Source organism: Pollachius pollachius, assembly GCF_949987615.1.
Source record: "Pollachius pollachius genome assembly, chromosome: 10".
Taxonomy (NCBI): Eukaryota; Metazoa; Chordata; class Actinopteri; order Gadiformes; family Gadidae; genus Pollachius; species Pollachius pollachius.
The window spans coordinates 3299503-3325346 of NC_136943.1; the positions used below are offsets into that span (position 1 = coordinate 3299503).

The following is a 25844-nucleotide window of genomic DNA, read 5'->3' on the forward strand; positions in this document are numbered from 1 at the left end:
TAGAGGACATCGTCTTTAGGTCCTCAGTAGAGGAGCTAGAGGACATCGTCTTTAGGTCCTCAGTAGAGGAGCTAGAGGACATCGTCTATAGGTCCTCCCTAGAGGAGCGAGGGAGGACATCGTCTATAGGTCCTCACTAGAGGAGCTAGAGGACATCGTCTATAGGTCCTCAGTAGAGGAGCTAGAGGACATCGTCTATAGGTCCTCCCTAGAGGAACTAGAGGACATCGTCTATAGGTCCTCAGTAGGTCATCCTGGTGAGGACATCCTCTATAAGTTCTTCTGTGCAGAATCTTTGCGGCTCTGCTGCAAAGCTGTAGGTTATTTCTGTCCGAGTTCATGGAACCTCTAGTCCAGTATGATCATCTAGTCCAGTATGATCATCTAGTCCAGTATGAACCTCTAGTCCAGTATGAACATCTAGTCCAGTATGATCATCTAGTCCAGTATGATCATCTAGTCCAGTATGAACCTCTAGTCCAGTATGATCATCTAGTCCAGTATGAACCTCTAGTCCAGTATGAACCTCTAGTTCAGTATGACCATCTAGTCCAGTATGGACCATGTAGTTCTGTCCTGTCAAGCAGGACAGTGGCTGATCTGATACCCCAGCCTCATCACAGAGTGTCCTCTTACACACATCAAGAGGTGTGGGGGTGTGATGAAGATCTGCTCTGCCTTCAACTTTCATCTCCCTCTGTCTGTCTCTCTGTCTCTCTGTCTCTGTCTGTCTCTCTGTCACTGTCTCTGTCTCTCTGTCTCTGTCACTCTCTCTCTCTCTCTCTCTCTCTCTCTCTCTCTCTCTCTCTCTCTCTCTCTCCTCTCTCTCTCTCTCTCTCTCTCTCTCTCTCTCTCTCATCAACAGATAGATTGGTCCAGACTAAAGCAAGGACTCTACAGGTTGGATTTATCGATAACTGTTAACACAGGGAGAATGAGAGACAGACAGAGAGAGAGAGAGAGAGAGAGAGAGAGAGAGAGAGAGACAGAGAGCGAGAGCGAGAGAGAGAGAGAGATGCATCTATCATGGGGGTCTAGAACCCACAAGATGAGGTTCTCGACCCTCATCTTGTGGGTTCTAGACCCTCTGAAAGGCGTAGACAAAGGAATTAGCATCTGCAGCTGTTGCTCTTATTCGGGGTGCAGAGCTAACCGTGGCGACTGCACACCCTAGACCCTCCAGACCCCAGACCCCCAGACCCGTCCCGGTCTCTCTTACCTTTCTGGGTCTGCCCCTCGTCCTGGTCTTCCTCCATCCTGTCTCGGTCTAAGCCCCGGAGGTTGTCGGTTCAACGCTAAGTCTGCTCTCTGGATGAACAATAGTCCACAAAGCGGTCCTCCTCTAGGTCCTCCTTTCAGTCCTCCTTCTCTCCTTCTCTCGCCTTCGCTCACTTTCTCTCTCTGTCTCTCTCTCTCTCTCTCTCTCTGCTCCTGCTCTCTCCTTCTCTCTCTCTGGCTGTCGGATAGGATGTCTGTCAGCAGGCGAGCGGGTACCGCGCCTTCATTCACACAGAGAGAGAGAGAGAGAGAGAGAGAGAGAGAGAGAGAGAGAGAGAGAGAGAGGGGGGGGGTCTGAGGGTGCTCAATAGGGTGGAGTCTGTGTATGTGTCCGTGTGTGTGTGTGTGTGTGTGTGTGTGTGTGGGTGTGTGTTTGTTAGTATGTGTGATAATGAATGAATAATGAATAAATCTATTGATAGAAAAAAAAGAATGAAACGAAGTAGGGTGGAATCCCCTCCCCCGACCAACAAACAGACAGAAAGACAGACAGACAGCCAGACAGACAGATGAGCCTCCAACACCCAGAATGCAACACTGAGCCTAGCCCAGGTCAGGTGGTCTCTGGGTGATGTAGGAAAGTAAGAGAAAGATACAAGGTTAAGGGAGTGAAGTAAAACCCTCACCTACTGTCCAGTAGGATGCTGCATATCTCCATTCAGGAGGTAGAAGCCGAGTTAGAACCATCTTAAACTAACAGTATAGTTAAGGCCAGGCCTACTACTGTGATAATGTAAAGTCTTAATTGCATGTAGCACTAATCATGTAACAAAGTATAGCTTTAATAACCAGTCCCTCCAGAAAAACGCGATTATGTGATCGCATAATTCAACGCATAATCAGCCGAAGTTCGCATATTCATGCGGGGGCCGCATTTTTTCAAATATGCCGCACTTTCACCGCATAAATTGCAGATTTCCGCGCAAAATATGTGGGGCTTGCAAAACTTCATAATCCCCGCATTTTCGTCGCAAAAAAGTCACATATATCTTAGCAGAAAGTTGAAAAATGTTGCGTTTACTTCACACAAGAGCAGCCATTTCCCCCTGTTGCCATGGGAACGTTATGAAGTGACGTAATTACGCGACGTGAACGTCATCGAAAAGCTACATTTTTCGCAAGTTCCCGAAATTTTTGCAAGTTCCTGCAATTTCATCGCATAAATATGCCGCATATTTCATCGCATTTTTTAAGAAAACGTGCCGCATAATCAAGGATTTTTGGCCGCAACAATCACAAAAAAACGCCGCATTTTTCTGGAGGGACTGAATAACTATCAACCCTACTAACTAGTCGGCCTACCAGTGTAATAAAGAATTGTATTAATAACTAGCTGGCTTACCAGTGTAATTAAGTCTATAATTAATAACTAGCCGGCCTACCAGTGTGATAAAGTTAGTAGAGTAGTTCCTCATTGCAATAGTGGTAGTAGTAGTTCATCATTGCAATGAGGAACTACTACTACTACTACTAACTAACTACTACTACCCTAACGACCACTAATACGATAACCATGGTTATCGTATTAGTGGTCGTTAGCGCTCTTCATAATAAGCCGGCTGCACCGGATGACCGCGGTGGCGAACACAGTCAGTAGTCACTGTTTGTACACACACCTCTCTCCGTGATGCGCTGGCTCGTTGCCATGGTTACCGACACCCCAAGTCAGACAGAGCGACAGACGGTCCACCCAACGCCCCGAACCCACCCGGGTCACCCGTCTCGGGTCCTAGGCAGAGAGGCCCTGGACGTTCACCATCACAGCATGCGTCTCCCGTAGCAACCACTCCTCAGAAAGAGTCGGTCGTCATGGAGACGAATGAGTCACCACACAGAACACTACATCACACCTCACTCCACAATGCTGGAATAACATCACACCTAACGTTGATGTTAGCAAATAACCCAACAGTATTCTATCACTTAGATTAATTAATCATTGCCTTTACATAAATGTCATTAACACATCACCTAACATTACTAACATTTATACCTTAACATAACATTATATTAAACAAACAACCTGCATTACTCCAATTACCTTAACATTACTAATAATAGTCGAAAATAACCTTAACATCATTCACAGTAAATAACTAACCCAACATTACCCTAAGATAATTTAGGACCCTGCGTTGTTCTAGACCCTGTGTTGTTCCAGGCCCTGTGTTGTGTTCCAGGCCCTGCGTTGTGTTCCAGGCCCTGCGTTGTGTTCCAGACCCTGTGTTGTGTTCCTGTTCCAGGCCCTGCGTTGTGTTCCAGGCCCTGCGTTGTGTTCCAGACCCTGTGTTGTGTTCCAGACCCTGCGTTGTGTTCTAGACCCTGCGTTGTGTTCCAGGCCCTGCGTTGTGTTCCAGGCCCTGCGTTGTGTTCAAGGCCCTGCGTTGTGTTCTAGACCCTGCGTTGTTCCAGACCCTGCGTTGTGTTCCAGACCCTGCAATGTGTTCCAGACCCTGCGTTGTTCCAGACCCTGCGTTGTGTTCCAGACCCTGCGTTGTGTTCCAGACCCTGCGTTGTTCCAGGCCCTGCGTTGTGTTCCAGGCCCTGTGTTGTGTTCCAGGCCCTGCGTTGTGTTCCAGACCCTGCGTTGTTCCAGACCCTGCGTTGTGTTCCAGACCCTGCGTTGTGTTCCAGGCCCTGCGTTGTGTTCCAGGCCCTGCGTTGTGTTCCAGACCCTGCATTGTGTTCCAGGCCCTGCGTTGTGTTCCAGACCCTGCTTTGTTCCAGACCCTGCGTTGTGCTTCAGACCCTGCGTTGTTCCAGACCCTGCGTTGTGTTCCAGGCCCTGCGTTGTTCCAGGCCCTGCGTTGTGTTCCAGGCCCTGCGTCAGGTTCTAGACCTTATTCGGCTCAAAATACATGCTCTGAATTTAGAGCCACTTTGATTAAAATTGTGGCCAGTGCAAAAACATCAGTAAAATACCTGGGATGCATCCTTGAAAACAACGTGGATGGCAGTAATATGGCCAATAAAGTTCTGAGTAAACTCACCGGGCTCACAAAGGACAGGAAATTCCAAAGTTTTAGATAGGTCAACAATGATCATTTTAGCCAACTCCTTAATTTTAAATAATTTTGCCTATATAGGGGCAGTTCAGTGGAACAAGTTTGATAGGGAAATTAAAGTAATATCCAGTCTGAACTCTTTTGAAAAGAGAATCAAGGCCTGGTTACTAGAGACGGTAGCTGAATAGAGCAGGGGGCCAGCTACTGTCTTTTATTTTTATTTAAGAAAATGTGATTGTCATACACTCTGTGAGTGTCTTGTCGTGGCTTGACTTGTCTTGTTTTTTGTGAGGACCAATGGAAATAAGTCCTGGACTTTATTGCGTTTTCTATCCTCAATTGTGTTTTTGATGTCTTTTAATGTGTGTAAGACATTTTCTGATACATTAGATAAAGCAAATCAAATTAAAAAAAAACCCTGCGTTGGGTTCCAGACTCTACAAGGAAAACACCGACTACAGTGACACTCTGTGGTCAGCCCGGGTATTACCTCAATAGAAAGGCAGCGCCTACTCGACAGCGATTCCCTGTGGTCAATAGCAAGGCAGGGCCTCTACTCTCTACAGCAATCATCCATTCACTCATATTAAGTGTCAGTTCAAGATAACACACATCCGTTTAATCACTAAGATTCATAAATTCAAAGAAAATACGGGTTAAATAATTATCATCCTCCCAATAGAAAATACAACGTGACCAGCATTCTCTCAATGAACCGTTAATCCTCTTTGGATTACACTATCTACCCTAATGCTATTAGTGATTAAATACCCAACTCTGTTAGTTCATATCATATTTATTAATTAAGAACATTTTTGTTCAGGGCTAAACATAAGTTATATACACGTTTGTAATCCTATAATATATCATATACAGAAGACCATGTTGAACTGGACTCGACGTCATCGGTGGAGCAGGTAGCGCGTGAGCGGGGCGGGGAGGGGGAGGAGCGGCAGGAGGTGGAGCCTGGAGTGGCCGACGCTGCAGCGGACGACCTGACGACACTTCCGGCTCAGGGAGGTAGGGGTCGCTGTTGGGCAGAGACACCTTATCATCATATAGACACTGATCACATATAATGATATCTGATCACACCTTCTATAGCAACATATACACATATGTATATAATGTATATATGGGGTTCGTACCCTCACGCAGTAGTGTTAACTAGTGGGGTTAGTACCCTTACCTAGTGGGGTTAACCAGTGGGGTTAGTACCCTAACCTAGTGGGGTTAACCAGTACGGTTAGTACCCTAACCTAGTTGGGTGAACTCGTGCGGTTAGTACCCTAACTTAGTGAAGTTAACTAGTGGGATTAGTACCCTAATTTAGTGAAGTTAACTAGTGGGATTAGTACCCTAACCTAGTGGGGTCATCAGTACGGTTAGTACCCTAACCTAGTTGGGTGAACTCGTGCGGTTAGTACCCTAACTTAGTGAAGTTAACTAGTGGGACTAGTACCCTAACCTAGTTGAGTGAACTATTGCGGTTAGTACCCTATTTTAGTAAGGTTAACTATTGGGGTTAGTACCCTAGCCTAGTAGGGTTTACTAGTGGGTTAATACCCTAACCTTCCGTACCCTCGTGGGCCAGCAGGAGGGTCTCGGTGGAGCCTCCAGGGGGCGCCAGCTCCACCGCTCTCTGGTGCTCTGCGTTGAAGGCCTGGACGTCGGCGTCAAACTCCAGCAGCAGCCTGGTGATGGGGGCGTGGCCTGCCTTGGCCGCAGCGTGGAGAGGGGAGTCCAGGCCCCTCCCCCTCTGGACGTCAGCACCTGGGGGGAAACAGGTCCCGGTCTGCTCGGTCTCTCAGAAGAGACAACCTGACAGGGGAAGCCTCAAGGCGAGCCATGCTAGGTGGGACGCCCGTACGCTACAGCTAGGTTCATGCTAGGTAGGCTAACTCTATGCAGGCTAACTCTAGGTAGGCTAACTGTCGGTAGGTTCACGCTAGGTAGGCTAACTCTTGGTAGGCTAATTCCCGGTAGGTTCAAGCTAGGTAGGCTAACTCCAGGTATGCTTACTCTAGGTAGGCTAACGCTAGGTAGGCTTACTCTCGGTAGGTTCACGCTAGGTAGGCTAACCCTTTGGTAGGTTCATGCTAGGTACGTAAGGGCAAATACCTTCCTAGCGTCACGGATCCTTCCGTGGTCCTGTTGAGACGGACGACCACAGAGTTCTGCTGTTGCGTGTTTTGTGTGGTTCTTGACGTGTGTTCTCAGCTCTCAGCCGGACTCACCGTCTCTGAGGAGCTGTTGGACACAGAGCAGCTCCTGGCTGAGGCAGGCCAAGTAGAGGGCGGTTCCCTGGTCGGGGAGGACCTGGTCCACGTCAGCCCCCCAGGTCAGCAGGACCTCCACACAGCCGGCGTGACCTGGAACACACAGGAACCTTCTAGAACCGTCTAGAACATCTAACGTCACCTGGAACCCATCAGAAAATCTAAACCTCCACTCTGACCTGGAACCCATCACTTTTAGAGATGACCTCTGACCTGGTGGTACTATTTACCCTTAGGCATCACGAAGCAGACCCTAACAGGAGGTTGTTCAGAAGCACTTCATTAAGCCTGAACATGGTGTTTGAATCAAGAACCCTTCGTCTGGGAGTCCACCAGCCTGCCACCAGACCGCCCCACCCCCCTCGCCCCCCCGGTACCTCTGCTGGAGGCCTCGTGGAGTGGGGAGGGAAGGTGCAGTGGTCCGCCGGGCCGGGCCCCCAGCTGCAGCAGGACCTCTGCACACGGCACACTGCCCACCGCACAGGCATAGAACAGGGGGGTGCTCCCCTCCAAAGTCCGGCTGTTCACCTGGGGGAGGCACCAGCAGTTTGATATGCTACATGACGGCTGCATGCGCTACATGACCTATATCCTGGCATGCTACAAGATGGCTGCATGCGCTACATGCTACGTGACCTTGAGCTTTAATGCCACATGAAACGCAGGTTTGTATGCTACATAATTCGTTTTTTATGGTACGCAAGCTATAGCCTTATATGCTAGGTAACCTATAGCAGTGTTGTGCCTTACGTTAGCGCCAGCGTCGAGTAGCGCTCTAGCGCATGCTCCGTGACCCGCCAGGCAGGCCTCATGGAGCGGGGTCGTCTGGTGGATGGTGAGGGCGTCGACCTCGTGACCCTGGAGGACAACAACACAGGGTGCATTGTGGGAAATACAGAACCAGACTAGGGCGGCACTGACCTGTAACAGGAGGGTCTCTAGGACCAGGAGGTACTGACCTGGGACAGGAGGGTCTCTAGGACCAGGAGGTACTGACCTGGGACAGGAGGGCCTCTAGGACCAGGAGGCACTGACCTGTAACAGGAGGGTCTCTAGGACCAGGAGGTACTGACCTGTAACAGGAGGGCCTCTAGGACCAGGAGGTACTGACCTGGGACAGGAGGGTCTCTAGGACCAGGAGGTACTGACCTTTAACAGGAGAGTCTCTAGGACCAGGAGGTACTGACCTGTAACAGGAGGGCCTCTAGGACCAGGAGGTACTGACCTGGGACAGGAGGGTCTCTAGGACCAGGAGGCACTGACCTGTAACAGGAGGGCCTCTAGGACCAGGAGGTACTGACCTGTACCAGGAGGGTCTCTAGGACCAGGAGGTACTGACCTGGGACAGGAGGGTCTCTAGGACCAGGAGGTACTGACCTGGGACAGGAGGGTCTCTAGGACCAGGAGGTACTGACCTGGGACAGGAGGGCCTCTAGGACCAGGAGGTACTGACCTGGGACAGGAGGGCCTCTAGGACCAGGAGGCACTGACCTGTAACAGGAGGGCCTCTAGGACCAGGAGGTACTGACCTGTAACAGGAGGGTCTCTAGGACCAGGAGGTACTGACCTGGGACAGGAGGGTCTCTAGGACCAGGAGGTAGTGACCTGGGACAGGAGGGTCTCTAGGACCAGGAGGTACTGACCTGGGACAGGAGGGTCTCTAGGACCAGGAGGTACTGACCTTTAGCAGGAGAGTCTCTAGGACCAGGAGGTACTGACCTGTAACAGGAGGGCCTCTAGGACCAGGAGGTACTGACCTGGGACAGGAGGGTCTCTAGGACCAGGAGGCACTGACCTGTAACAGGAGGGCCTCTAGGACCAGGAGGTACTGACCTGTACCAGGAGGGTCTCTAGGACCAGGAGGTACTGACCTGTAACAGGAGGGTCTCTAGGACCAGGAGGTACTGACCTGGGACAGGAGGGTCTCTAGGACCAGGAGGCACTGACCTGTAACAGGAGGGCCTCTAGGACCAGGGGGTACTGACCTGTAACAGGAGGGTCTCTAGGACCAGGGGGTACTGACCTGTAACAGGAGGGCCTCTAGGACCAGGAGGTACTGACCTGTAACAGGAGGGTCTCTAGGACCAGGAGGTACTGACCTGGGACAGGAGGGTCTCTAGGACCAGGAGGTACTGACCTGGGACAGGAGGGTCTCTAGGACCAGGAGGCACTGACCTGTAACAGGAGGGCGTCTAGGACCAGGAGGTACTGACCTGTACCAGGAGGGTCTCTAGGACCAGGAGGTACTGACCTGTAACAGGAGGGTCTCTAGGACCAGGAGGCACTGGCCTGTAACAGGAGGGCCTCTAGGACCAAGAGGTACTGACCTGTAACAGGAGGGCCTCTAGGACCAGGAGGTACTGACCTGTAACAGGAGGGCCTCTAGGACCAGGAGGTACTGACCTGGGACAGGAGGGTCTCTAGGACCAGGAGGTACTGACCTGTAACAGGAGGGCCTCTAGGACCAGGAGGTACTGACCTGTAACAGGTGGGTCTCTAGGACCAGGAGGCACTGACCTGTAACAGGAGGGCCTCTAGGACCAGGAGGCACTGACCTGTAACAGGAGGGCCTCTAGGACCAGGAGGCACTGACCTGTAACAGGAGGGCCTCTAGGACCAGGAGGTACTGACCTGTAACAGGAGGGTCTTTAGAACCCCGAGGCGACCCTGAGAGGCTGCGTCGTGCAGAGGAGACCGATCGTCCCACGTATCTGAATAGAAAGAAAGCTTCAATAATACTGGCACCATCATCTACGTCACCCTCATCATCATCATCACCATCATTCTTGTCCTCATCATGAAGTTATACTTCATTGATTCCTGGATTAAGAAGCATTAGCCATGTATAATGAATGATATGTACCTTGAGTCCCCGCCTCTGAATGAGATGGGTTCCCTTGGTAACCATCTGGTCTGTGAGGTCTTTGGACTGGACCTGGGACTAGGGTGGTGAACTAGACTGAACCCAGGGTCTTTACTGGGGGTCCCACCATCGGGGACTCCAGGGTAGAGGGGTGAAGTACGGTGGGGGTACCAGGACTGTAAATACCCCCCAGGGTCTCAGTCTGCTGGTCTCACTGGGGTACCAGGACTGTAAATACCCCCCAGGGTCTCAGTCTGCTGGTCTCACTGGGGTACCAGGACTGTAAATACCCCCCAGGGTCTCAGTCTGCTGGTCTCACTGGGGTACCAGGACTGTAAATACCCCCCAGGGTCTCAGTCTGCTGGTCTCACTGGGGTACCAGCACTATAAATACCCCCCAGGGTCTCAGTCTGCTGGTCTGACTGGGGTACCAGGACTGTAAATACCCCCCAGGGTCTCAGTCTGCTGGTCTGACTGGGGTACCAGGACTGTAAATACCCCCCAGGGTCTCAGTCTGCTGGTCTCACTGGGGTACCAGGACTGTAAATACCCTCCAGGGTCTCAGTCTGCTGGTCTCACTGGGGTACCAGGACTGTAAATACCCCCCAGGGTCTCAGTCTGCTGGTCTCACTGGGGTACCAGGACTATAAATACCCCCCAGGGTCTGCTGGTCTGAAGGTCACTGGTTCACATGGAGCCGGTGTCTAATAATACCTCAATAACACCAGGACTCATTGTAGACCGGAGGACACAAGTCCCAGGGAGTACTCACTGGGTGTAATGTAGCAATACTGAAGTACTCTATTTGTATTTTAATAGTAATATGTGGGAGCTTTATGTGCGTATTGTAGCAGTACTGTAGTACTCTATGTGTAGTAGTACTAACTCACTGGAACAGTTCTTCTCGTAGTACTGGGCTGATAAACTGGATGCCTCCTATGTGTTTTAGTAGTACTCTGTTTGTATTGAAGTACTATGTGAGTACTCACTGGAGGGTGCGGGTCAGTTCTTCTCGTAGTAAATGGGCTGATATCCTGGAGGCCTTCTATGTGTTGTAGTAGTACTCTGTGTGTTTTGTAGTACTAGTACTCACTGTTACAGTTCCTCTCATAGTACTGGGCTGAGATCCTGGCTATTTGTTGTAGCAGTACTCTGCATGTATTGTAGTACTAGTACTCAATGTAACAGTTCTTCTCGTAGTACTGGGCTGAGATCCTGGCTATTTCTTGTAGTAGTACTCTGTGTTTTTATTGTAGTACTAGTACTCACTGTAACAGTTCTTGTCATAATACTGGGCTGAGATCCTGGCTATTTGTTGTAGTAGTACTCTGTGCGTATTGTTGTACTATTACTCACTGTAACAGTTCTTCTCGTAGTACTGGGCTGAGATCCGGGCGGCCTCCTCGCGGTTGCCCCTGATGATGTAGAAGTAGGTGAGCAGGTTCAGGGAGATCTTGATGAAGAGCTTGAAGCAGAACAGAGCCAGGATGCTGAGGTAGACGTTGGAGACCCTGGCCACGAACCGCTCACGCCCCTCGAGGCGGGGGTCCACCATCGCTGGACCGGAGGACCTGCTACTGGAGACCAGCTCAGGTCCTGGTCCAGTCGGGAGACCAGCTCAGGTCCTGGTCCAGTCAGGAGACCAGCTCAGGTCCTGGTCCAGTCGGGAGATCAGCTCAGGTCCTGGTCCAGGTTCTGGAGACCAGCTCAGGTCCTGGTCGTGTCGGGAGACCAGCTCAGGTCCTGGTCCAGGTTCTGGAGACCAGTTCAGGTCCTGGTCCAGTCGGGAGACCAGCTCAGGATCAGGTTCTGGGGACCAGCTCAGTTATTGTTTTTGTCCCAGTCCCTACTAGGGTGAGACTGGATCAGGTTCCAGGAGCAGTGGGATCGAAATAGAACAGAGAGAGAGAGAGAGAGAGAGAGAGAGAGAGAGAGAGAGAGAGAGAGAGAGAGACATATAATAAAAATTCTACATACAGTATACATATACAAATACAGTATACATCTAAAAAACATTATGCTATATACATATATTTATATATGGATACATGTATTTATTTAATAAACTAAATGCTCTGGAATAGCAGACTACTTGTTGTGTAACTGAGGTAATCAACAGTAAAAGCAGTGTTGTTGTATTGGCTCATACCGTCCAGCAGAGTTCGCTGTCGCACAACGTCTGGAGTCCACAAGAAACAAACTAAACAGGTTAAATAAAAGAGATAAATTACATATATTGACTTTTGAAATTAATATGTCATTATGACATATATTTTGATGATTAGCATATGATATTGTTCTATTATACTTTGTTATATTAGATAATAATCTATCAGTATTCAGTCATCATTATTAACATATATTTTGATGATTAGCATATGATATTGTTCTATTATACTTTGTTATATTAGATAATAATCTATCAGTATTCAGTCATCATTATTAACATGTGATCTGATTGGCTGTTCCGAAACTAACCCTACTGCGGCTGCGCACACTTGAATCATGTGGCGCGGATGTTTTGTAACCAAACGTCCAGCAGACCTCTGGAACCAGAAAACCAATAGAACCAGAAAACTAATGGAACCTGTAGAAAGTACTGGTCTGGCTGCAACCAGTCCGTAGAGAGTACTGGTCTGGTGGAGTCCAGTCCATAGTGAGTACTGGTTCTGGTCGGGTCCAGTCCGTAGTGAGTACTTGTCCGTAGAGAGTACTGGTCTGGTGGGATCCAGTCCGTAGCGAGTACTGGTTCTGGTACTGGGATGGTGGGGTGCAGTCCGCAGTGAATACTGGTTCTGGTTCTGGTCTGCGGGGTGATGGTCGAGGGTCCGGGCGTCGCGCTGAACGGGGAGAGGATCCGGGCCAAGGTGAAGAAAGGCCAGGAGGTCCGGGCCGTGAGGGGGGCGCAGGGCGTCGCGGGGGTGCTGGACGCGCTGCTAGGGGCCCGGTTCAGCGGGGTGGACACCCTGGGGAAGGAGCTCTTCCTCTACTTCGGCCCAAGAGCACTGAGGTAGGAGGGGGACGCCGTGATGAGAGGGAATCAAACTCCGTAGTGACCCCCGCTGGCTCACCTGGGTGGATCTAATATCTGATTTATGAGCGGAGGTGGGGGTCGCAGTTATAACTATAAGTAATGTGTGATGAGTAATATTTAATATAATGAGTAAGATGGCATACGCAATATGTAATAAGAACGGCCGAGTTCTGCACATTAAATCATAAACATCCTAAACACATAATAGCGTGTGGATCGTCTGTCTGTCTGTCTCTCTCTCCCAGGGTTCACTTCGGCATGAACGGGTCGATGCGGATCACGTCCGGGGCGCCGGGAATCAAACCCGTGGCCGTGGAGAGCAAGACGCCTGTGCTGGAGCTCCTCCTGACCGATGACATCATCCGTTTTTACGAAAGCACGTCGGAGCTCAGGTAGGACAGGAAGTGACGTAGTCTGTTTCTATGACAGGCTGACGGAGCAGTGTGTTGCAGGCTGACGTAGCAGTGTGTTACAGGCTGACGTAGCAGTGTGTTATAGGCTGACGTAGCAGTGTGTCTGTGTTATAGGCTGACGTAGCAGTGTGTCTGTGTTATAGGCTGACGTAGCAGTGTGTCTGTTATAGGCTGACATAGCAGTCTGTTACAGGCTGGTGTAGCAGTGTGTCTGTGTTACAGGCTGACGTAGCAGTGTGTCTGTGTTACAGGCTGACGTAGCAGTGTGTCTGTCTTACAGGCTGACGTAGCAGTGAGTCTGTGTGTTACAGGCTGACGGAGCAGTGTGTGACAGGCTGACGGAGCAGTGTGTCTGAGTTACAGGCTGACGTAGCAGTGTGTTACAGGCTGACGGAGCAGTGTGTTACAGGCTGACGTAGCAGTGTTTATATTTTCCAGGCTGACGGAGCAGTGTGTTACAGGATGACGGAGCAGTGTGTTACAGGCTGACGTAGCAGTGAGTCTGTCTTACAGGCTGATGGAGCAGTGTGTTACAGGCTGACGTAGCAGTGAGTCTGTCTTACAGGCTGACGGAGCAGTGTGTCTGAGTTACAGGCTGACGTAGCAGTGTGTTACAGGCTGACGTAACAGTGTGTTACAGGCTGACGTAGCAGTGTTTATATTTTCCAGGCTGACAGAGCAGTGTGAGAGCAGGGTCTCCTCCATGCGCTCCCTGGACGTCTGCTCCTCCTCCTTCAGCTCCTCGCGGGCAGAGGAGGTGCTGAGGAGTCAGGGCGGGCGGATGCTCTGTGACCTCCTGCTGGACCAGCACCTCCTCCCCGGGGTCGGGAACATCATCAAGAACGAGGCGCTGTTCGACTCGGGGCTCCATCCCGCTGTCACGGTAACGGACGCTAGCTAGCCCCGCGGTAACTAGCCATAATGCTAACCAGCCCTGCCGCTAACTAGCCCTGCCGCTAACTAGCCCTGACGCCAATTAGCCCTGACACTAACTAGCCCTGACGCTAACTAGTCCTGATGTCACGGTACAATGCCTTGGCGCTAACTAGCCACGATGCTAGCTAGCCACGATGCTAGCTAGCTCTGACGCTAACGAGCCCTGATGTCATGGTGGTGGGGGGGGGGTATTATAAGTGCAATATTTACTCATAACGTAAAAAAAATAACACTTTTAATAAGACAAAGTTAGATCAAACTAATAGTGCATATATTTCATTTTAGACCGTTTCCGTCCAAGATATTATTTTTTTTTATACTCGGGGAGGTGGGGGGCCCTACTCCCCCATGTGGCTACGCCCCTGCTGACGCTAGATCAGAACATCAACTATATACACAGAGTGGAAACAACAATCTGCCAATTTATTAATCAAAACATGAGCTCTCTCTCTCCCCCTCTCGACTCCCCCGGTCCTCCCCCCACAGGCTAAGCAGCTGTCTGAGCAGCAGCTGCGTCACCTGGTGAAGATGACCCGGGATTTCACTCTGCTCTTCTACAAGGTGAGGATCTCCGTTTCCACAATGGGAGCGGCCCACTGCATGCTGCTATGGTATCTTCAGCCTGTAGAGGAGAGCTAGGAGTTGTCTTGCCGTCTGATCGCTGCAGAGTGCAGGAAGTGTCTAGCTGGGATATTACCCAGCAGGCATTGCTCCAGGAACATGAAGAGGGTTCGACATGGCTACCAAGACCGCTTCTACTGGGAACGTCTCCTCCTTCCACATATATACAGTATATACATTTACATTCAGGGCGTTTAGCAGAAGCTTTTATCCAAAGCGACTTACAATGAGTACATTAGTCCGAAGAAAGAGAAACAACACCGTATATCTCTCTATCGTCTGCCTCTCTATACTGTTTATCTCTCTATACTTTCTGTCTGTCAAGAGTCTATACTGTCTATCTCTCTATACTGTGTCTGTCTATCTCTCTATACTGTCTGTCTGTCAAGAGTCTATACAGTCTATCTCTCTATACTGTCTCTCTCTCATTACTGTCCGTCTCTATATGCTGTCCTTCTGTCTATACCGTATATCTCTGTATCATTCCACCCAGAGGACCGCCTCCATAATTAACCCAGTAGTGCCCCTCCCCCCAGTGCCGGCGGTCTGGCTCCGCCCTCTCCAGACACTACAAGGTGTACGGCCGGCCGGCCTGCGCCCAGTGCTCCACCTCCATCACCGTCTGTCGCCTAGGAGACGGCGGCCGCATGACCTACTTCTGCTCCCACTGCCAGAGCGCCGACCCCAGCCAAGTCAGCACCAGGTAACCAGGGGCTAACTAGCCCCGCTAACCAGCCGCCTCAGCACCGGGTAACCAGGGGCTAACTAGCCACGCTAACCAGGGGCTAACTAGCTACCCTAACTAGCCGCCTCAGCAATAGGACACCAGGGGCTAACTAGCCCCGCTAACCTGGGGCAATTAGCCACGCTAGCACTAGGTAACACAGGACGCTCACTAACCATGCTAACTAGCACCAGGTTAGCCCCCCAGATAAGATACAGAGCGTATTAAAGAGGGTAGAGGTGCTGATGTTCATAATTCATGGTGTAGCAGTGAGCACAGCTAGCACGACGAGTTGGAGCTCTTAGCGGCGTGGTGGTGGGGCAGCTGGTCCCGTCCTCCGGGGCTGTTTGAGCAGAGCTCAGAGAGGGGCTGGAGCCCAAAGCCCCCCTGGTCCCCGGATTAGCGGCCGGCGGGTGAGGGGCTCGTGTTCCGCTCCCCGCGACACGCAGCGTGCAGCTTTACTCTGTGTTCCACACAGAGCCACAGGCCGGTGTTTACTGAGGGAGTGTGTTCAGAGCAGACGGAGCAGAATGCCGCTCCTCTACCCTCTCCTCCTAATTCTCCCTCCTCTCCCCTCCTCTCCCCCTTTCCCCTCCTCTCGCTCCTCTTCTCTCACCTCCTCTCCCCTCTCTTCTCTCCCCTCTTCTTCTCCTCTCCTCCTCTCCCTCCTCCGACACTTGTCTGTCTGGAAGGAGATCAGAGGGTAGAGATACGCCCACTACAGGCTGAAGCATGTTACTGGTCTATATTGGTCTACACTGGTGTATACTGGTGTATACGGATCTATAGTATATACTGGTCCATACTGGTCTATAGTATATATTGGTCTACACGGGTCAACACTGCTCTGTACTGGTCTATTCTGGTCTATTCTGGTCTACACTGCTCTGTACTGGTCTATTCTGGTCTACACTGCTCTGTACTGGTCTATTCTGGTCTACACTGCTCTGTACTGGTCTATACTGGTCTAATCTGTTCTAATCTGGTCTATACTGGAGTGCTGAGAGCCGTCTTGTGTTGTGATCTCATTTCCTGTCTGCCAGTAAACTTCCTGTGAGGAACAGCCTGATTGGTTGGGTCACCAAGGAGGGGGCCAATGAGGAGGTGGCAACCGAGGCGGAGGAGGAGTGGGCGTGTCCCCGCTGCACGCTGGTCAACCGCCCCTCGGTGGGGTCATGTGACGCCTGCCTCGCCCCGCGGCCCCACGGTGAGGAGGAGGAGATGTCATCATCATCATCAACATCAGGCCATGGGCCACTTAACATGCTGGGATTAGTCCAGAGCCCCTCATACTGGGATTAGTCCACTAACTGGTGTTGGACCGTCTCCTCCTCAGTCCCCAGGGAGCAGAGCACCTCCTCCTCCTCCCTCATCAAGTTCCCCTGCACCTCCTTCTCCCGCCCAGCGGAGGAGCTCAAGGTCAACTGGAGGTCGGCGTTCGGCACCTCCACCCTCATCTACTCCGACCTCACCCCCCCTCCCCCCTCAGGGGGCGGGGCTACTAGCCTGCCCCGACCCGGAGGGGGCGTGGCCACTGGTGGCGTCCGGCGGCCTGCAGGGGGCGGCTGTGAGCAGCCGACCAACAAGAAGATGAGGATTGATAACGGCCGAGCCCCCGGTAACAGCGCCCCCGGTTACAGCGCCCCTGGTTACGGCGGCACCCCCGGTAACGGCCGTACCCCCGGTTACAGGGCCCCCAATTACGGTGGGGCCCCCAATTACGGTGGCACCGCCGGTAACAGCCGTGCCCCCGGTTACAGCGCCCCCGGTTACGGTGGCACCCCCGGTAACGGCCGTACCCCCGGTTACAGCGCCCCCGGTTACGGTGGCACCCCCGGTAACGGCCGTACCCCCGGTTACAGCGCCCCCGGTTACGGCGTTCCCCCCGCCAACACCAGTGCGTCGCCAGCGGTTGACGGAGAGGGGTAAGTGTCCGGTCGTGAATTAAAGTCCAGAACAACAGGAGCTGCTGTCTCAACCGAGGGCCGTTACAGGAGCAGGAGATCTGTTACAGGAGATCTGTTACAGGATCAGGAGATCTGTTACAGGAGCAGGAGATCTGTTAGAGAAGCAGGAGGTCTGTTACAGGAGCAGGAGATCTGTTAGAGGAGCAGGAGATCTGTTACAGGAGCAGGAGATCTGTTAGAGAAGCAGGAGATCTGTTAGAGGAGCAGGAGATCTGTTAGAGGAGCAGGAGATCTGTTAGAGAAGCAGGAGATCTGTTACAGGAGCAGGAGATCTGTTACAGGAGCAGGAGATCTGTTAGAGAAGCAGGAGGTCTGTTACAGGAGCAGGAGATCTGTTAGAGGAGCAGGAGATCTGTTAGAGGAGCAGGAGATCTGTTAGAGGAGCAGGAGATCTGTTAGAGAAGCAGGAGATCTGTTACAGGAGCAGGAGATCTGTCTAGAGGAGCAGGAGATCTGTTAGAGGAGCAGGAGTGTGTACATCCTGCTCACTGTGGCCCCCACCTCTGTGTGTTCCAGGGCCCCCTGCTCACTGTGGCCCCCACCTCTGTGTGTTCCAGGGCCCCCTGCTCACTGTGGCCCCCACCTCTGTGTGTTCCAGGGCCCCCTGCTCACTGTGGCCCCCACCTCTGTGTGTTCCAGGGCCCCCTGCTCACTGTGGCCCCCACCTCTGTGTGTTCCAGGGCCCCCTGCTCACTGTGGCCCCCACCTCTGTGTGTTCCAGGGCCCCCTGCTCACTGTGGCCCCCACCTCTGTGTGTTCCAGGGCCCCCTGCTCACTGTGGCCCCCACCTCTGTGTGTTCCAGGGCCCCCTGCTGTGGGGACCACCAGCGGCCCTCCAGCCTGCGCTCGGTCCACAAGGACGGAGAGAACAAGGGGCGGAGCTTCTACTGCTGCTCCCTGCCCCGCCCCGCCCAGTGCAGCTTCTTCCAGGTAAGCACCACCCAAACACCATCCAACCTCCCGACACCACCCAGTACCTCCCAACACCTCCCAGCACCACCCGACACCACCCAGTACCTCCCAGCACCACCCGACACCACCCAGTACCTCCCAGCACCACGCAACACCACCCAGTACCTCCCAGTACCTCCCAGTATCTCTCAACACCTCCCAGCACCACGCAACACCACCCAGTACCTCCCAGTCCACCCGACACCTCCCAGTACCTCCCAGCACCACCCGACACCAGCCGATATCACCAAGCCCCTCCCAGCACCACCCGACACCTCCCAGCACCACCCTTCTTGGAAGCATGTCCAGCGGTGGGAGGCCGAGCAGGCGTCTGATTGGTCCTCTCCCCAGTGGGCGGACCTGGGCTTCCCGGAGTGTAGCCACGGGCGGCGCAGCGTCCGGAGGGCGGTGCTGAAGCTGGGCGCCAACAACGGGCGGAGCTTCTACTGCTGCGGCGCCAAGAAGGGGAAGCAGTGCGAGTTCTTCCAGTGGGCGGAGTCCTCCCCGCACCCTGGCAGCTGATTGGTCCATTGAGGAGGAAGGGGGGGGCGGAGTCCTCCCCGCTTCCTGGCTGCTGATTGGTCCATGGAGGAGGGGTCTTAACAGAACTCAAAGGGTCTGAGAACATTGATTGGAGGGTTAAAAGGTTTTACTAGAAATTACTTAAATAAATAAACATCACACTGAATACTTCTCATATCAAATACTTTGAAATCTTTGCACGCATTCATTTTTTATTAAACCTTTGCTTCCTGAGATGTTTTGTGTGCAGCCCTTCAGGGTGGGTCTGGAGCCCAGAGGAAGAGGAGCCTTCAGGGGAGGGTTGAGCTCCTCTTCCTCTGGAGCCCAGAGTTTGAACATGAATGAAGGGAATAGAGGAGTCTTATTGGCTGTTGTTGAGGGGACCCAGCTAGAGGCAGACCACCTTCTGGACTTCAACCCAGATGGACCTCCACCCAGCTAGAAGCAGTCCATGGTGATGGGGGAGGGGCCTCTGGTCTCCACGGTGATGAGGGAGGGGCCTCAGCGCTAGAAGCAGTCCATGGTGATGGGGGAGGGGCCTCTGGTCTCCACGGTGATGAGGGAGGGGCCTCAGCGCTAGAAGCAGTCCGCGGTGTGGAGGGAGGGGCCTGGGGCCTCAGCGCTAGAAGCAGTCCATGGTGTGGAGGAAGGGGCCTCTGGTGTCAGCGGTGATGAGGGAGGGGCCTCAGTGCTAGAAGCAGTCCACGGTGTGGAGGGAGGGGCCTCTGGTCTCAGCGCTGACCACCATGTAGGAGAACTTGGGGAAGCCTGGCAGCTTGTTACAGGCAGCACCTGCAGAGAGAAACTGGCTGCTATAGCGACTAATAAAGGCTATGTAATGTTATCATACTGCTATAACTACTAACAAAGGCTCCATACTGCTATTACTACTAATAAAGGCTCTAGACTGTTATCATACTGCTATTAATACTATTAGAGCCTCCATACTTCTCTTAGTATAAGTTTAAGTTATTTTGTGATATTACAATACATCTATTCCTACTTATTGTGATTCCGTTACGTCCCACCACCCTATGGCTCTGTCTCCTGGCGCGTCAGGCTGATTCCCCCCCCTCTGCTACGACCCACCCATAAAGCCTGGGTTCTGTCTCCTGGCTCATGGGTCGCTGCCCGGGATCCCAACCGGCGCCTCAGTGTGTGTGTGTGTGTGTGTGTGTACCGGGGGGCGCGCTGGCGTGTGTCGCAGCGTCTCTGGCAGACGCTGACGGATCTGTTTCCTCTGAACTCAAACACTCACCATAATGGCCTGTTGTGTTAGCACAGATGACAGCCCCAAAGAACTCTGGGTAATGCCTCTTGGTGCGGGCGACGGCGGCGGTGCAGGCCGCCGAGGGCTCGGCCCCCCCTCGCATCAACTCCACCGCCAGGAAACTGTTGGCACGACAACACTTACATTGAGGCCGTTTAGCAAATTGACAATAAGTACGTTTGTCGGGAATAGAACATGAGATAGAGCATCACATTACTACCATAGAACATGACATAACTACCTCACATACCTTTTATAGAACATCACTACTATAGAACTAAAGACAAGAATGAAACTAAAGAGCATGAAAGAACATAATTAACCTGGGGGGGGGGGGGGGAGGGAGGAGGAGTTACCTGGGCAGGAAGCGCATCATGATGTCTCCGTCTCCGGTTGCCGCGGCAGCGCCGGCGGAGCTGTCAGCGTACGCCCCCGCTCCTGCGATGGGGGAGTCGCCCACCCGCCTGGAGACAACACAGGGGTGAGTACCCCGACCCACCCCAACACAGGGGTGAGTACCAACACAGCGGTGAGTACCAACACAGGGGGGAGTACCAAGACTGAACCCGGACTAATAGGTTAGTACCTAGACTAACCCTGGTGTCGTGTGATTGGCTGAACGTACCCTGGTGTCGTGTGATTGGCTGAACATACCATGGTGTCGTGTGATTGGCTGAATGTACCCTGGTGTCGTGGGATTGGCTGAACGTGACCTGGTGTTGTGCGATTGGCAGAACGTACCCTGGTATCGTGTGATTGGCTGAACGTACCCTGGTATCTTGTGATTGGCTCCGTTGGTCGAGGTTCCTGCAGCGACCTGACCTTTTCCACTGATGGCGATGACCCCTAAACCAATCAGAAACAAGATCATTCAGCCCTGGTCCAATCAGGAGCCCAGTCGACCAGCCATGGTCCAATCAGGATCCAGTTGACCAGACCTGGTCCAATCAGGAGCCCAGTCGACCAGCCCTGGTCCAATCAGGAGCCCAGTCGACCAGCCCTGGTCCAATCAGGAGCCCAGTCGACCAGACCTGGTCCAATCAGGAGCCCAGTCGACCAGCCCTGGTCCAATCAGGAGCCCAGTCGACCAGACCTGGTCCAATCAGTATCCAGTCGACCAGACCTGATCCAATCAGGAGCCCAGTCGACCAGCCCTGGTCCAATCAGGAGCCCAGTCGACCAGCCCTGGTCCAATCAGGAGCCCAGTCGACCAGACCTGGTCCAATCAGGAGCCCAGTCGACCAGCCATGGTCCAATCAGGAGCCCAGTCGACCAGACCTGGCCCAATCAGAGACTCACCGATGGTGTCGTGGGCGCGCAGGTCAGTGGGCGGTGGCCTCCGGTGGGGGGTCCGGCCGGGGCCGGGCCGGTAGGGGCCGCAGGAGGTGGCCGGGTCCGGGACCACGTTCTACAGCAGAGACAGAGACCCCCCCATTGTTAGATCGCTGCCCCTAATTACTCTCAGACGTCTCTCCACATCATTAGTCTCGCGTGTGCGGTGGCTGGCTCACGGCTGAAGATGAGTTACAGAGCAGTAGAGCGCGGGAGGCCCCTGCATCAGGCTGCTAATGCCCCCTCCGGGACGCGAGGGGAGCCTCGTCTCCGGGCTGCGGGCGGCGCTGGCGGGCTGGTTCTGAGCGCTCTGCCTGCTGACGGGAGACGGGGGGGATGCAGCCTGTTCACCGTGACCCGTGGGGGACAGCAGAACAGCTTAGGCTCCCTGTCCCCCACCGCGGGGGGCTTTAGAAACAAGCTTCCCCCTCCTATCCTCCAGCTGGGCGGCAGGGATTGGCTGTTCCCCGTGTCTCGGCAGCCTGGAGCTGTCACTGTGTTTTACTCTGCAGACCGGAGAGGTGGCGCTTGAATGAGGGACTTCAATAGACGGTCACGCAACCACAGACCTCTCTGGAAGTACTGCTTTTTGATTGATGCTGAAAAGTTCTTATTCATCACGTCAAGTCGGGTTTGAAATATGGAAAAGGAGCGCTTGGTGCGGAGTGAATAATCCATCCAGACAGGCCGGCTGCCTGCCTGGCTGGGGTGGAGGCCTGCTCCTAAACCTGCCTGCTTCTGAAGACGCCTGCATTATTCATGAGGCCGTCTGTCTCCGTCAGACTTCAATGGGTCTAAAGGCATAACCTTCCCGAAGTTTGGAGGAACTTTGGTAAATGACCATCAATATCTGACGCAATTTAACATCCTCCAAAGCCCTTCAAACTACCGGTTGCTTTACTAACGGCTGCCAGCAGAGAGCCATCGGGGGGTCCGCGCTGACACCGAGACGCTGACCCCGCTTTGTAGACGGAGGTACGAGGACGATAGACTACATCAGCTGCACGTTGGGTCGGTGAGAGAGTATGTTAAGAGGACCTCCTCCCTGCGTGTTCGCTGTGCATCACCGTCAGCTTTTGTAAACGTCTGCTCTTCACTTCTTTATGAATTCCTTTGGATGATCCGTCTGTCAGACGGAGGGAGAAGGTGTGTGTTTCATGTGTCTGAGGGCAGGTCCAGACTGTAGGAGGAGAGGAGGGGTGGGCCGTCCAACAACCAACCCGGGAAGAGACTCCTGCCCGCCAGGAGAACCAGGCCAACATGCCAGTGGTTCAGGCTGGGATGTTGAACTAAAAAAAACAGTGGACAGCTCCCAGAATCTAATTAAACCCACACGTTAATTGGGGGATGATTGGGTTGATTTAACATATTTCGGGGGAGAAAAAGTATCCTACGACATCACAGCGTTGTACTCAGTGTGGAGGGACTTGATACAGAGTTGAGGACCCACCCACGCCATATCACTCTCTCAGACTCAGAGTCAACGCTCACCTGTCTGTAGTTGGGCTGGCAGCCGGCCTGCAGCCAGCGGGTGTAGAGGCCCTTGGATTTGTTCGTGGTCAGGTCTTCTGCAGGGAAGCCCATGTCCTCAGCGAATGCAGACGCTACAGACACACAGAACGGTGACTGCTACAGACACACAGAACGGTGACGGCTACAGACACACAGAACGGTGACGGCTACAGACACACAGAACGGTGACGGCTACAGACACACAGAACGGTGACGGCTACAGGGGGTCCAATTGGGCCAACACTGCACTCAGTCTGCATCCTCGTTTATCTTTACTCACATACTCAACACTTCGCATATTGCTATGATGAGATCTTCCACCAGGTGGAGCCAAATATAGCAACACTTTTACCTTCCACTAAAACTAGAAGGATCCCATGAGATATGGTTAGGTGTAGTGTGAGCTAGGATACAAGTGTGTTATGTATGTTGCCTAGCTAGGACACTAGTGTTCTATGTATGTTTCTAGCTAGGGCTGCTTGGTATGTCATGAGGCATTTTTCATTGAATTGACAGGAAACGTATATATTGTGATATACATCGTTATAGTACATTAAAATTCACTAGCTGACTCCCCCACTAAGAGGGTGTGGTGAATGCAGTACCTGACTCCCCCACTAAGAGGGTGTTGTGGGTGCAGTACCTGACTCGCCCACTAAGAGGGTGTGGTGGGTGCGCTCCATCACAGCTCTGGCCACTCCAATAGCGTTCTTGACACGCCGCAAGTCAGCCACAGCTCCCACCTCCATCGTGTCGCTATCATAAAGTAATGTAAACGTAAAGTACGACATAGTCACTTAAAGTAACGTAAACGTAAAGTAACGTGAACGTAATGGAATGTAAACATCGTCACTTAAAGTGACATGAACATAAAATAACGTAAACATAGTCACTTAAAGTAACGTGAACGTAAAGGAATGTAAACATCGTCACTTAAAGTAACATGAACATAAAATAACGTAAACATAGTCACTTAAAGTAATGTAAACTTAAAGTAACGTAAACTTAAAGTAACTTAAACTTAAAGTAACGTACACTTAGTCACTTAAAGTAACGTTAACGTAAAGTAATGTAAACATAGTCACTTAAAGTAACGTAAACATAAAGTAACGTAAAATTAAAGCAACGTTAACCTAAAGTAACGTAAACCTAAAGTAACGTAACCCTAAAGTAACGCAAACATAAAATCACTTTAAGTAACGTTAACATAAAGTAATGTGAACATAAAGTAACGTAAACATAATCACTTAAAGTAACGTAAATATAAAGTAACGTTAACATAAAGTCACTTAAAGTTACGTTAACGAAGTAACATTAAGTAACATAAACATAAAGTTAGGTAAACATAGTAAGTAAGTAAACATAAGTCACTTTAAGTAACGTAAACAAAATGAAATAAATAGGAAATAATTGCTATAATATAGATTTATCTATATGCTCCATACAAAATGGCATGTATATTTAATGTATATAATATAGATATACCTCATATAGCTGTATCTATGATCTATACATGATATGTTTATATATAATGTATACTGTATATGTATGGATCTACTGTATCTATATGATCTGTACTTATAATGTATACTGTATATGTATGGATGCATCTATATGATCTATACATGATGATATGTACATATAATGTATACTGTATATGTATGGATGCATCTATATATGATGATATGTATATGTAATGTATACTGTATATGTATGGATGCATCTATATGATCTATACATGATGACATGTACATATAATGTATACTGTATATGTATGAATGCATCTATATGATCTATACATGATGATATGTACATATAATGTATACTGTATATGTATGGATGCATCTATATGATCTATACATGATGATATGTATATGTAATGTGTACTGCATATGTATGGATGCATCTATATGATATATACATGATGACATGTATATATAATGTAATCTTAATGACCTATACATGTTCCCACCCGTTGATGATGAGGGCGTCCAGGCTGGTCTCTCCCGTCTCGTCAGGACTGCCACCGAAGCCGACGCTCCCGTCGCATTGGTCCAGCTCACAGCGCCTACACCCCCTCTCCACCGCATCCAGCACGCTACCTCCTGATTGGAGGGCTTCCCAGGCTGCAGAAACAATCACCCAATCAGATTACTGAGAACCTGACACACACACACACACACACACACACACACACACACACACACACACACACACACACACACACACACACACACACACACACACCTTATTGACTCCGGTATCAGAGACATGCATCTTCATTTTAAGTTTAATTACTCCGATCTGTTGAGTCGACACTAAACACAGACAGAGACACCTGGGCTCACCTTGCGCTCAGGTGACCCGCCAACATATGGTTATGTACAGTGATTATAAACAATCATCACGGGATGGGGTTCAGTTCAACACTCATCTGGTGATGAGGTTCAGTTCAACAATCATCAGGTGTTGGGGTTCAGTTCAACACTCATCTAGTGATGAGTGGTTCAGTTCCTCTCCAAATACCAAAATGATAAAAAATATCCCATTCCACCAAGACTATGAATATCATTAATATTGTGATATTAGTATTAATATATGGATACAAATTGCAATATTAGTATTAATATCAGGAGTAATATTGTATTATAAGTATTAATATTATTAAAAGTAATCACACTAATAATAATAATACGAATATACTAATACTATATTCTCATATTATGACCCACCGGCGGCGGCGGCCTCCTTAAAGGGCCAGGTGTTCACGACCAGCGGGAGCGACGCGCCGCCCGGTGACGTCACCAGCACGACGCAGACCAAGGACGTCCACATGTCCGCCCGGTGATGTTATGATAATTTCAGTTCGTTAAGTTTAATAAACCTTCCTCTCTGCTGTTGTTCTCATCGACGTCTGCAGCTGGGCGACACTTTCAAAACCGACGGACTTCCTTGTTTGGTCACGTGGTCTTCGGGCCGTTCGCACTTAAAGGGGAAGTGCGTATTACGTCACCGTACGGACGGGCAAGTGATGGAAGCTAATTAGGAGCTAATTTGATAAAAAAAAAAAATAATGCTGTTGATGGCCTTCTGTGTGTTCAGTGTGTCACCGGTTCTTAAGAGGAGTGAGGATTGAG

At 51.2% G+C, this 25844-nt stretch overlaps 4 protein-coding genes across 5 annotated transcripts in view; 1 reads left to right on the top strand and 3 right to left on the bottom strand.

The window, feature by feature from the left end:
* gpm6aa (glycoprotein M6Aa) overlaps nucleotides 1–1256 on the bottom strand; it is a gene marked incomplete at both ends in the record, with an annotated part of 11807 nt that extends 10551 nt beyond the window's left edge. Inside the window, one exon of the mRNA XM_079745101.1 lies at nucleotides 1220–1256. Coding sequence (XP_079601227.1) covers nucleotides 1220–1256 — 37 coding nt within the window. The remainder of the gene's footprint in view (nucleotides 1–1219) is intronic.
* Nucleotides 1257–5185: 3929 nt separating this feature from the next.
* On the bottom strand, nucleotides 5186–10980 carry asb5a (ankyrin repeat and SOCS box containing 5a; the record flags this gene model as incomplete). The annotated part of the gene is given in 8 exon segments (XM_079745092.1): nucleotides 5186–5313; nucleotides 5865–6066; nucleotides 6068–6078; nucleotides 6521–6655; nucleotides 6940–7090; nucleotides 7313–7420; nucleotides 9194–9273; nucleotides 10782–10980. Coding segments are annotated over 8 exon segments (1014 nt in total).
* Nucleotides 10981–12170: 1190 nt separating this feature from the next.
* On the top strand, nucleotides 12171–18593 carry neil3 (nei-like DNA glycosylase 3; the record flags this gene model as incomplete). Its single annotated transcript, XM_079744826.1, has 9 exons — nucleotides 12171–12435; nucleotides 12705–12851; nucleotides 13542–13755; nucleotides 14295–14369; nucleotides 14966–15132; nucleotides 16197–16360; nucleotides 16490–17078; nucleotides 17924–18050; nucleotides 18423–18593. Exons 1-9 carry the CDS (start codon nucleotides 12242–12244, stop codon nucleotides 18591–18593), a joined length of 1848 nt encoding a protein of 615 aa, XP_079600952.1. The 5' UTR covers nucleotides 12171–12241.
* Nucleotides 18594–18796: 203 nt separating this feature from the next.
* aga (aspartylglucosaminidase) lies at nucleotides 18797–25637 on the bottom strand. 2 transcript variants are annotated; one of them, XM_079745091.1, is made up of 9 exons: nucleotides 25440–25637; nucleotides 24680–24833; nucleotides 23351–23463; nucleotides 22687–22763; nucleotides 21163–21271; nucleotides 20634–20709; nucleotides 20220–20327; nucleotides 19852–19985; nucleotides 18797–19385 (listed from the first exon to the last, which is right to left on the bottom strand). In XM_079745091.1, exons 1-9 carry the CDS (start codon nucleotides 25540–25542, stop codon nucleotides 19285–19287), a joined length of 975 nt encoding a protein of 324 aa, XP_079601217.1. In that variant the 5' UTR covers nucleotides 25543–25637; the 3' UTR covers nucleotides 18797–19284. The 2 variants fall into 2 exon arrangements, with proteins under 2 accessions (XP_079601217.1, XP_079601216.1); XM_079745090.1 differs by having other exon boundaries at nucleotides 22687–22799.
* Between the last annotated feature and the right edge of the window lie 207 nt (nucleotides 25638–25844).

What these genes read in the sequence shown, in the direction of transcription:
- aga (XM_079745090.1), bottom strand. Translation starts at nt 25,542, where the DNA reads ATGTGGACGTCCTTGGTCTGCGTCGTGCTGGTGACGTCACCGGGCGGC. An exon ending in GCCAGCCCAACTACAGACAG is followed by an intron (nt 21,272 to 22,686) that starts GTGAGCGTTGAC and finishes TCTCTGCTGTAG; the next exon opens with AACGTGGTCCCGGACCCGGC. An exon ending in ATGATGCGCTTCCTGCCCAG is followed by an intron (nt 19,986 to 20,219) that starts GTAACTCCTCCT and finishes TCGTGCCAACAG; the next exon opens with TTTCCTGGCGGTGGAGTTGA.